The sequence below is a fragment of the Physeter macrocephalus genome, chromosome 7, assembly GCF_002837175.3.
Source record: "Physeter macrocephalus isolate SW-GA chromosome 7, ASM283717v5, whole genome shotgun sequence".
In the NCBI taxonomy this organism is placed as follows: Eukaryota; Metazoa; Chordata; class Mammalia; order Artiodactyla; family Physeteridae; genus Physeter; species Physeter macrocephalus.
In genome coordinates this window covers 49,072,053-49,084,132 of record NC_041220.1, presented here as the reverse complement: position 1 = coordinate 49,084,132, position 12,080 = coordinate 49,072,053, and the positions used below count along the sequence as shown (strand labels likewise).

Here is a 12,080-nt window from a genome sequence, read left to right as displayed (position 1 = left end):
TGGCAGGCAGATTCTTAACCACTGCGCCACCAGGGAAGCCTCCAAGACTTTTATCATAAGGAAAATCTCTTGTCAAAATGACGACTGAATGGTCCTGCTCTCCATTTTCAGTAAAGCAAATCTGAAACATTCTGGCCTAATTTCTAATGTTAAGGATAATTTCAACTTTGAACTCTACAAATGAATGCACGACTATGAATACTGAGCAAGGTAAAGCATAGTAACACTTTTCAGATACTCATAAACTGAAATGATCAATTTATTGGCACAGGACAACTCAACATCCTTTGCTACCAAATCATCTTAGGCATAGGGAAACAGGACTTAGCAAATAACAGAAAAAAGTGACAGAAAATGTTATAGTTTTCTTCTAGATTGTCTAAGTAAAAATTTACGTAAAAATGAAAAACACTTATGTTGACACTTTGGTAGATAGCAACCTAAGATTTTGCTCTAACTAAAAGATTTCACTTTTAAAAGGCATCAAGTTTAAATAATATAACTTTGTTACCCAGAGTATGCAAAAAATTCCCAAATATACCTTAGGTTTGTAAGAAACCAAATACTGGCCCTTTCTTCGCAAGAGAAAACTCTTACTCCTGAGATAAAGAGGTTCTTAATTTCCTCAAAAGCTTAGTCCATCTCACTTTGGGGCCTTTCTCTCCTGCAAAAACTCAAGATATTCTATTTTTTCCAATTTTCAAAACTTTAGTAGCATGTATTATCTTTGAGAGCTTTTAAGATCCTTGCTTAATATCCAATTAGGTTTGGGCAAGGTTATTTGTAAATAAAATCTGTACAAAGAGCTCTTAAAATATATATATATATGTATCTCCTTGATGACTTACACATTATTTGGTAAGAAATTGACTCTGGAGGGAAAAGGTGAATGCTGATAATAAAATAAAGCTAAAATTCACTACAAGACATGTGTCTTATACAAAAGAATGGTTAGCCTGTCAGCTTTTGTGCTTCTCTTCCTTACTCAAACCAAGTCAAATGTGATCTGCTCATAATATTCCAAGTAAATACGTATTGTGAGTTATATAAAATCACAATGAAACTATATGCAAAATTTGCTGTATTTTGGGAACAGAGTTAGTAAATGTGTATCAATTTCTCAGAAGGATCTATGATCCCAGAAAAGTTAAAAACCACTGCTAAAGTAAATTTATCTGAGATTGTGTTTTAACATTAAGCAAGGGGGTCAGATTTAAAGAGGTATAAGACACTATTAAGGTACTTAGCAAATATTCCCTGAAAAATTATGCTCCTTGAATTTTACAGGAAAATAAAAGTTGTATTATTAAAATCTTGCCCAGATTCATAGAATGATTCAACACAGATGAGAATTTATACCACTGATACCTAGCAAAACTGCATTGCTATACTCATTTCATTTATATATAATGGTTTTTTTAATAGGATGAAAAACACATTTCCTAAAAAGAAAGTCAGCATCAAATTTTGTCTCTGGGAAGAAATTTAACATCCTCTCAAGTCTCATTTTAAAAAATTTTCATTTATCATGATATGCATATAATTTTATTAATTCTCTCTAGTTTCATTAACCACTTGCAATGTTGTATCTTAAGGCTAGAGTACGAGTCACATACTTTCACATATATATTTTTTAAATCTTCAAAAATGCCAAACTTAAAAAATATTTTTTTAGGTTAATATAAAACATACCGATGTAAAAATCAGAAAATCTAAATTTCTAAGTCAATTATAATTTAACTTACTTAAAGCAGCTTTTAGTGGGAAACACAATAAACTCAAAACTTTAAGACAAGAGAGGCGTATCCCAACAGATTTGAGTAAAAGTTCCTTTAGTTATTATAGTATGTACAAAGTGCATAGTAAAAGAATTTTCTAGACAGAATTAACTGATTTTTTTCATTCTCAAACAAACAAAAAGCGACATCATCAGGAAGACAGCCCTTGATAATCTAACTAGATTATCATTAATCCATTGTAAAGAGCTACAGAAATATAAAATATTCTCTAACACACTTAAAATATTGAATAATTAAAAACAAAACATTTCATTTGCTACTAAAATGTACCTGTAAAATAGTCACTCTGTGATGGGAAAAGAGAACAGCAGCTAATTTTGACGGGAGCACTCTGACAGAAGTTGGTACAATAAGCAGAGATGCACCACTTGATAGAGCAACAAATATTTCCACAACAGAAGGATCAAAGGTCAGAGGTGAAGCCAGAAACAAAACATCTTCCTGAGTGATCTCAAAAAGCACCCTAAGGCAAAACAGAATGTAATTATGAGAAATGCCTAACATTTAGTAAACACATATCCTAAAGAAGTATTTACAACCATTAAGTTTCCTGATGTTGGCCAGATTTTTTTTTCTCTTAGATTAACCAAAACGGTGCTAATAATTCCAGAACTCTTCTTTATAAATGTAAGGATTAAAAGCCATTTAAAGCAAAGCCACTTTTTACCATGACGAATTTTATCATATGTGATGGCCTTCTGATGTGTCAGCTTGGCTGGACTGAATTACAGTCCTCAGAATTCCCTTTCTATTGATAGTGTTTTTCCCATTAGGGTAGAAGACAAGGGATATTCTCTCTAGACAGTTGGAAGACAGAAGGCGGACAACTGTCATTTGATAGCACACACACACCTTCTCCCATTTATTCAAACACTAACTTAGGTGCTGCTGTGAAGGGATTTTGTAGATATGATTAAAGTCCCTGATAAGCTGACTTTAATCAAAAGGGAGGTTATCCTGCGTTGGCTGGATTTACTCAGTTGGAAGGCCTTTCAGAGAGTGTTTAGGCCTTCTCTAAAGAGACTCCAAATAGCAGCTGGATCAGCAATTAGCTAGTTCAGCCATTACTCTCCCTTTCCCTTGGACCCTCTTTCCCAACTTTCCTGTGGGCAAGCACATGCCCATGGGGTTCCAGTCTGTTCACAATCACCCCTAATTGTCTACCCAATGGACTTCAGTCTTGCTTACCAGCCCCACAAGTGTAAGCCAATTCCTTGTAATAGATCCCTGATATATACTCCCAGTTCTGTTTTTCAGGTAGAATCTTGACTTATTCTATACTACTTATTGAATGATGATTAATAGAGACCTCTGACTCCCTTTTCCCACTATTTGGCATTTTCTCTCAGTAACTCAACAAAGAGCAGAACAGAATGTATGTGATAAGGGTATTATAGAGCATGAATGGTCACCGATGAGCCTATAACACTCTTCAATTTAAAGACACAAAACTCATTCTATCTAAATGCAGGGATTACCTTAACTTCAAAATATCTTCAAGTATGGTATTGTGGGCACCCACTTGGAACCCCAGGGTTGGTATGAAGATTATTTTAAGCTGAAGACATTTTGGATTCAACAGATGCAAAAAGAAGCCTTCCTGGAGCTTCCCTTATCTGAATGATAGCAGAAACTTCTGGGGAATGAGACTACCATAAATTCCATCTTCAGGGTGACTTTTACTCCCAGAAGTACACCAAGAGTAAACCCACCATAAACCCCCGCCTGGGGAGTTTTATGGCCCTGACGACATGATGAAACTACCCTCATACGCATAGGCCAACATTACCACAAAGTTTCTTATCTGCTTTTGCCTTTCCTAAAGAAACACTTTTACTCCCAGAAGTACACCAAAAGAGTAAACCCAATATAAACCCCCGACTGGGGAGTTTTATGGCCCTGACGACATGATGAAACTACCCTCATACGCATAGGCCAACATTACCACAAAGTTTCTTATCTGCTTTTGCCTTTCCTAAAGAAACCAATTTGTATATCCCATAGAAGCCTCTCTTTCCCTCCCTTTCCCCTACTAAGTTAGGTAGATAAACCCCAACTTTAAGCATTTAATGATGGAGTTCAGAACATGCTATCCCAAAATATGCAGGTCTGGTATACTGACCATTTTGAATTAAAGGCACTTGAAAAACAGCTAAACAAAAACACTCTGACCTTCCTGTTTTTCATAAAGGCAGATGAAATTCCCACATGAAAGATGTCCTCCCTATACCAGAAGGAAAGTAATGTTCTTAATATCAAGGATGAGACGCTGAAAGCAAGAGAACTCTATACAAAACAGATCTGGTTAAAATAATTCTTATCTTCCTTTAGCCTCCCCACACAGTTTAGTCACTTTTCCACAATTGCCTCTCTTTGTTTAACCTCATATAGTCTTGTCATCTCTTTGGGTCATTCCGTATGAAGGATCCTGTGTCACATAAAACTTGTTATACTTAAATGTATGTTTTTCTTCCGTTGACCTTTCTTTTGTCGATCTAATTCTCAGACCCAGCCAAAAAGAACCCTAAGAGGGTAAAAAGTGATGAAATAAAATTTACGTTTTAAGGCGGGACAAGAAAATTTAAACATAAAATTCTCTGTGTCTGTTTGGGTCTCCCCCACCTCCTTCCCAACTGTGCAGCGTGCATCTGCATTACACATTAACCAAGCCTCCTCAAAGATGTGAATGCCTCCTCCAGTGTAAAAGATCATTTCTCCCCCCTTTCTTCTGATGCTAGCAATGTGAATTCTTAAAAGAACAGCATTCTTTCCCAACTCTGTAGGGGGTCGTAGTGACTTGCAACTCGCTTTGTACATGCTTACCTGGACTATATATATCTTTGGAGAACTTTATGTAAAATATCAGTATGTCATTTTGGCGTATGATCATTTGTCCGGAAAATGTATGAGTGTGCCTTCGACTTTTAACATGCAGAACAGTTCTCAGAGCTTTCTGAGACTCTCTCGGGTTATAATCCTCAGTTTGGCTCGAATAAAATTCCCTTTTTTCTGCTCAATTTGTTAATTGAATTTTCATTGACAAAGGTAAAAGTTTGCCTCCCCTACAATGAGCGAGCTATTTCTTTTGTTAGCTCCCATATGTATATGAATAAACATTTCTTCTTTGTTAATCTGTCTTTTGTCAGTCTAATTCACAGGTTCCCAGATACTGAACTTAAGAGGGTAGAGGAAAAGTTATTCTTCCCCAACAATATAGGTTTTTAAATCTAATTATATATATATATATAATTTTTTAAAATAAATTTATTTTATTTATTTTTGACTGCGTTGGGTCTTCACTGCTGTGCTGCTTTCTCTAGTTGCAGCAAGCGGGGGCTACTCTTCATTGCGGTGCACGGGGTTCTCATTGCGGTGGCTTCTCTTGTTGTGGAGCACGGGCTCTAGGCACACGGGCTTCAGTAGTTGTGGCGCGCAGGCTCAGTAGTTGGGGCGCGCAGGCTCTAGAGCACAGGCTCAGTAGTTGTGGTGCACGGACTTAGCTGCTCTGCAGCATGTGGGATCTTCCTGGGCTAGGGCTTGAACCCATGTCCCCTGCATTGGCAGGTGGAGTTTAAACCACTGTGCCACCAGGGAAGCCCATGTAGTTCTCTTTAAGATATGATTACAAAAATATATTTAACAAGATAAATAATCTAAACAAATATATAAAAAGGATATGTTTTGTTGGGCATTCCTTCAGAGTACTATATTAAGTCATCAAGCTCCAGAAGTAAAAGGGGGCTTAAAAAAAAAGCCACAATAAAATAATAGAAAAGTTCTACTTTTTTTTCTTTTTTTACTTTTTTTTTAACTTCACTGAGCTACTTTTCTTGTTTGACTGAAACAAAAGGAGTTTTAAATTTCCATTTCATTTCTGACTCTGCAATCAAACTAGGTAATTGTGCACAAAAAACAAAATAGTTCCTTAAAAACTAAAAGCTCACAAATGCTTATACAACTAAAGACTATATATTTGATGCACAGCTATCAAACAGCAGCTATTCAGCTTTTTTTTCTTTTTTTTTTTGGCATAATCTAGAAAGATTAGTCAATATTTTAAGGGAAGTTCAATTCCATGTTATCACTACAGAAGATACCATATCTGTCTTAGTAAAATGCCTGTGGGCATAAACAACACAATTCTTCTCACATGTTCTTATTAAAACAATAAAGCAAAAGACAAACAGCAAATCAAAGTCCCATAATCTGCTTTCAGAGAGTAGTACTGTCACAGCTAAAAAAAAAAAACAAAACAAAAAAGGTTTACCCTCACACAGTTTACTGAGTTTACTGTCTATATTAATAGGACTTACTATTTACATTGTCTTCATTAGCAGTTTTATTATTCTAGGAGACTCTAAACCAAGAAAACAGAAGTTACATATAACTTTACTGTTCATTAATGAAAACCAAATCATCTCTTTAACAAAAGCATCAAAAACAGTTTACAACCCAAGACTCTCTGAACCTCTTTTCTCAAAAGTTCCTTTGCTATTTCCACCACTCCATCATTATTATATCACAAACCTTACCCAATCCTTAAATTAAGTCCCTGTATTGAAAGATCTAGGGACTTCCCTGGTGGTGCAGTGGTTAAGAATCCACCTGCCAGGGACTTCCCTCGTGGTGCAGTGGTTAAGAATCCGCCTGCCAACGCAGGGGACACGGGTTTGATCCCTGGTCCAGGAAGATCCCACATGCTGCGGAGCAACTAAGCCCGTGCACCACAACTACTGAGCCTGCACTCTAGAGCCCGCGAACCACAACTACTGAAGCCCGCGCGCCTAGAGCCCATGCTCTGCAACAAGAGAAGCCACCGCAATAAGAAGCCTGCAAACCGCAACTAAGAGTAGCCCCACTTCGTCGCAACTAGAGAAAGCCTGTGCGCATCAACGAAGACCCAAAGCGGACAAACATAAATAAAATAAATACATAAATAAAGAATCCGCCTGCCAATGCTGGGGACACGGGTTCGAGCCCTGGTCCAGGAAGATCCCACATGCTGTGGAGCAACTAAGCCCGGGCACCACAACTACTGAGCCTGTGCTCTCTAGAGCCTGCGAGCCACAGCTACTGAAGGCCACGAGCCTAGAGCCCGTGCTCTGCAACAAAAGAAGCCACCGCAATGAGAAGCCCATGCACTGCAAAGAAGAGCAGCCCCTGCTTCGCTGCAACTAGAGAAAGCCCGTGCACAGCAATGAAGACCCAATGCAGCCAAAAATAAATAAATTACTTAATTAAAAAAAAAAAGGAAAGATCTACCTTACTTCAAAATCTCAGTAAATCAGATCTTTCCCTTCTCCCTCTGAGACCATCATACTCTTGGAGGTAGGCAGCATTCTCTCCTACCAATGTAAGCAATAAACTCAGCTTTATCTTACTAACAGGTTATTCTGATATTTGGGGAGTCAGCTGAAATTTGGTACTCCTTAGCTTGGTGATTTAAGTCCAAATCAAATAGAAAATTCAACATCACTGTTTCAATTTCTAAATTGGGTATCTTAACATTTTATCTTTCAGAATCCAATTATTTAGCACTTTGCTTACTTGTGAACCTAAAAGTAAACCAAAAAGCGTTTAATAAGCAAACAGATTTCATTAAGTTCAAGCACAAAATAGCTATCAAGAAATTTGTACACTCTACTCACAAATTAGCCCCTCATCCCTCACTGAGCACATATTTGCTCTCACCTTACAGACAATTCCTGCCTGTTAGGCCCAGTGCCTCTTAGTCAGCTGTCTTTCCCACCTCTCCTAGATTCCAAATCAGCTCCACTCTCTTCAAGTTGCCTATATCTCCATCCCCACCTCACTTCCCATAATGTTAGCATAGGACATTGCATCCTATTTCTTTCTAAAGTTACAATCCATCAACTTCTTCTAACATTCCTATTACATAAAGAATTTATGTAATTTATTATCCCTCTTATCCTTTTAAGGCTCTCTAAAGAAGAGAGAGTATTTTAAATATCATCTCCTTCCGTCTCAAAGTATCTTACTCCTTTACCATATTCCTACTACTTGATTTTTCTAACCAATCCTCCTACCAGGTCTTTATGCTCAGCCTACAAGTCTCTCCCATCTAAAAACAAAGATAAAAAAGCTACACCCTCCCAGAATCTTTTCTCTTCTATTAAAACTAGTTTCTAGAAAAATAACACTTTACTTTTGTTGTTTCCATTTCCTTATCTCTCATTCTCTTATCTCCAGCCTGTACTGTCTTCAGCCCTGGGAATAGAAGTGAAGTCACTCAAGACCAGATTGTCAGGACTTCCCTGGTGGTCCAGTGTTAAAGAATCCACCTTCTAATGCAGGGGATGTGGGTTCAATCTCTGGTCGGGGAACTAAGCCTGCACACTTCAACTAGAGAGAAGCCCGCGTGCGGCAAACTACAGAGTCCACACACCACAACTAGAGAGAGAAAAGCTGCACACCAGAACTAGAGAGAAGTCACACGAAGAGCCCATGCACCACAACAAAAGATCCCACATGCCACAATGAAGATCGTGCATGCCACAACTAAGACCCAATGCAGCCAAAAATTTAAATAAATATTAAAAACAAAACAAAAACAAAAAAAAAGATTGCCAATTACAACAGACACCTCTGCAGCATTTAACCATTCCTTCCTTCTAGACCTGGGCATCCAATATGGTAGCCACTAGATACATGTGCCTATTGAGCACTAACAATGTGACTGGTCCACATAGAGATGTTTAAGTATAAAATACATGCTAGATTTTGAAAATAATTAGTATATAAAAAAGAATGTAGGACTTCCCTGGTGGCACAGTGGCTAAGAAACCGCCTGCCAATGCAGTCGACACCAGTTCGATCCCTGATCCAGGAAGATCCAACATGCCGCAGAGCAACCAAGCCCGTGTGCCACAACTACTGAGCCTGCGCTCTAGAGCCCACGAGCCACAACTACTGAGCCCGCATGTTCTGTGACAAGAGAAGCCACTGCAATGAGAACCACTCACGGCAATGAAGAGTAGCCCCCACTCACTGCAACTAGAGAAAGCCCTTGTGCAGCAACGAAGACCCAACGCAGCCAAAACTTAAAAAAAAAAAAGAATGTAAAGTACCTCACTAAATTTTTATATTGATTACATATTAAAATGATATTTGGGGTATACTGAATAAGATATATTGTTAAAATTAATTTCACTTTTTATTTTTAAATTAATTAATTATTTTTGGCTGCGTTGGGTCGTCGGTGCTGTACACAGGCTTTCTCTAGCTGTGGCGAGTGGGGGCTACTCTTTGTTGCGGTGTGCGGGCTTCTCATTGCGGTGGCTTCTCTTGTTGCAGAGCACGGGCTCTAGGCACGTGGGCTCGGTAGTTGTAGCTCGAGGGCTCTAGAGTGCAGGCTCAATAGTTGTGGCACACGGGCTTAGCTGCTCCACGGCATGTGGGATCTTCCCGGACCAGGGATCGAACTCATGTCTCCTGCATTGGCAGGTGGATACTTAATCACTGCGCCACCAGGGAAGTCCCCACTTTTTACTTTTTAAATGTGGTTACTAAAAAATTTTTAATTACATAAAACTTATGATGACATAAAATTACAGATGTGTCCATGAGGTTTCCATTTCTATTTCTGTTTCCTCCTCTGATTTTCTAAGCCTACTCCCCTCTGGTTCCCTTCCTCCTCTATCTCCTCCTTTCTTCAAAAGTTGAGGGGTTTCCCTGGTGGCGCAGTGGTTGAGAGTCCACCTGCCGATGCAGGGGACACGGGTTTGTACCCCGGTCCGGGAAGATCCCACATGCCGCAGAGTGGCTGGGCCCGTGAGCCATGGCCGCTAAGCCTGCGCGTCCGGAGCCTGTGCTCCGCAACGGGAAAGGCCACAACAGTGAGAGGCCCGGGTACCGCAAAAAAAAAAAAAAAAAAGTTGAGAATCTCAACTTTATAGAGATTTCTCATTTCCCATAACAGTAAAACCAACTCAACGATGCTACAAGAGTAAACTTAATGAAATGCAAAATTTTTTAATGGTTCCTTGGATTAAGTTCAAACTTCTCCAACAGAGCACACCAGGTGCCTGCCCCCTCAGGTCATATGACTCCTACCCTCCCACTCTTCGGCTCTGCCCAGTGCACTCTAGCAAGCCAAACTCCTTCTTTCTCTCATACCTCTGTAGGTACCTCTGCCAGGAATATGTTTCCTCTCTTCTTACTAATAATTAAGAAGCAAAGCTTCCAGCCATATCATTTGATTGTTGTTTGGCTCCAGGTCTGGATCAAACAGGTAAAGCCTTACTCTGCAGAGAACTAAAGTTCAGACATAGCTGCAACAAGAGACCCAAGTACTTAGGACTGTCAATTTAGGAACAAGAGTTATAAAGAATAGGTATTTCAAAATTCATTTTTCCCTTTAAAATACAAGTTCTGAAGAAGGATTCTAAGGATAGAACTTACCGGAAGTGCTGGATGTTTGGCACTATACATGCATGAGGGACTCTGACAATCTTAGGTATCCCCGTGGTGCCTGATGTATGGAGAACATAGGCCAAGCAATGCTTTAGCCTCACATCCATGTGCTCTTCTGACTTTTCTGCACTGCTGTTCTCAGAATTCACGCTCTTTGTCATTTTTTCTTTTTCATATGTCTCTCTTCTTATGCTATTATTTAGCATCAAGCTCACCTCAACATTTTTCCAGTGAAGTCTGAAGAGTACTAGGTCATTATGTTCTACTGTAAACATATCATAGTTCAATAATGTTTCATAGGAAGATTTGAATTTCTATATTAAATGGGGAACAAAGTTTTACAACATTAATACGTTAAAAGGCATTCTCTTTTATATAGAATATATATAAAATATTAAGTATTCATTTACTCATTCAACATAGCTTTTTTTTTTTTTAAGTACAGCTGACTTTTTTTTTTTTTTTTTTTTTTTTTTGCAGTATGCGGGCCTCTCACTGCTGTGGCCTCTCCCGTTGCGGAGCACAGGCTCCGGACACGCAGGCTCAGCGGCCATGGCTCACGGGCCCAGCCGCTCCACGGCATGTGGGATCTTCCCGGACCGGGGCACAAACCCGTGTCCCCTGCATCGGCAGGCGGGCTCTCAACCACTGCGCCACCAGGGAAGCCCTGTACAGCTGACTTTTGAACATGGGTTTGAATTGAGCAGGTCCACTTATATCCGAGGTTGGCTGAATCTGCGGATGCGGGTACCAAGGACAACTGTAAAGTTATAGGCGAATTTTCCACTGTGCAGAAGTCAGTGCCCCTAACCCCTGAGTTGTTCAAGGGTCAACTGTACTTGCTATATATCCAAGAATAAAAAGATAAATGAGAAACCTCCAAGAGTAAAGTGCAGTGCTTACTTTCAAACTCATCTTTAAAATAGAGACATAAAAACACACAACTGCAGTGCAATGTGGTATGAAAATGAAATATGCTTTAAATGTGAATGAGAACAGGGGATTTCCCTAGCGGTCCAGTGGTTAAGACTCCATGTTTCCACTGCAAGGGGCACAGGTTCGATCCGTGGTCCGGGAACTAAGATCCCACATACTGTGGCACAGCCAAAATCAATCAATAAAAAAACAAAAACAAAAACATGAATGAGAACAGAGAAGGCTGAACTTAACTTGCCTGGAAGGCCAGAGATTGATTCTTCATATGTAATATTTGTGTCATAAGTAGCTATTCTCCAAATAAAGAGGGGTACTTTAAACAAACAAGTCAATACACAGTATCTGACCTGACAAAGCTGGTGTTATGGAGAACAGTAAGCATTCCAATAAGCTGCAGAATTGGGGGAGTGGAGAAGATAAATAGTGCTGTTGATAGGAGATGAGATGCTAATCCTTAATAACTGTACACTCAACACCAAGGAGTTTAGACCTTAACCTGTGATGGGATCCAACTGAAAGTGGCAATAGCACAGACTAGACTTTGCTTGTCAAGGAGAGAATGATATGCAAGACTCTGATAAATGAGAGCCTTTAATGAACCTTTCATAACAATTCAGGTATACTATATAGGCCTGAATGGTCTGTTGCAGCAGAAGTAGACAGAAAGGGTCTATGAAGAAAGAATCAATAGGACTTGATGACTTTCTGGATAGGGAGTGAGCTTGAGAAGACTGCTGAGTTTCTGGCTCAGTTATTTGGTAGATGGAAATAGATTAATACAGAAGTTTCCTTTTAGTATATCTTTTTAGGTTGATAAGCAGCAGCTTAATGAAGCATAACAAGTTTTCACAATGAAGAAATCAATTAAAATGAGAGGAAAAGATCACAACCCAGGACCAGGAGTTTTGTTTG

General features: G+C 39.1%; 1 protein-coding gene across 11 annotated transcripts in view; it reads right to left on the bottom strand.

Moving 5' to 3' along the window:
* AASDH (aminoadipate-semialdehyde dehydrogenase) overlaps positions 1-12,080 on the bottom strand; it is a 34,941-nt gene that overhangs the window by 17,381 nt on the left and 5,480 nt on the right. For 7 of the 11 annotated variants that reach the window (XM_007115942.3, XM_007115943.3, XM_028491818.2 and 4 more), the window contains 2 exons: positions 10,221-10,546; positions 2,070-2,262 (listed from right to left, as the gene is read on the bottom strand). In XM_007115942.3, coding sequence (XP_007116004.1) covers positions 2,070-2,262; positions 10,221-10,546 — 519 coding nt within the window. Of the gene's footprint in view, positions 1-2,069; positions 2,263-4,181; positions 4,324-6,112; positions 6,157-10,220; positions 10,547-12,080 lie in introns of those variants that run through there. The other 4 variants (XM_028491819.2, XM_028491821.2, XM_028491820.2 and 1 more) reach the window with 4 other exon arrangements.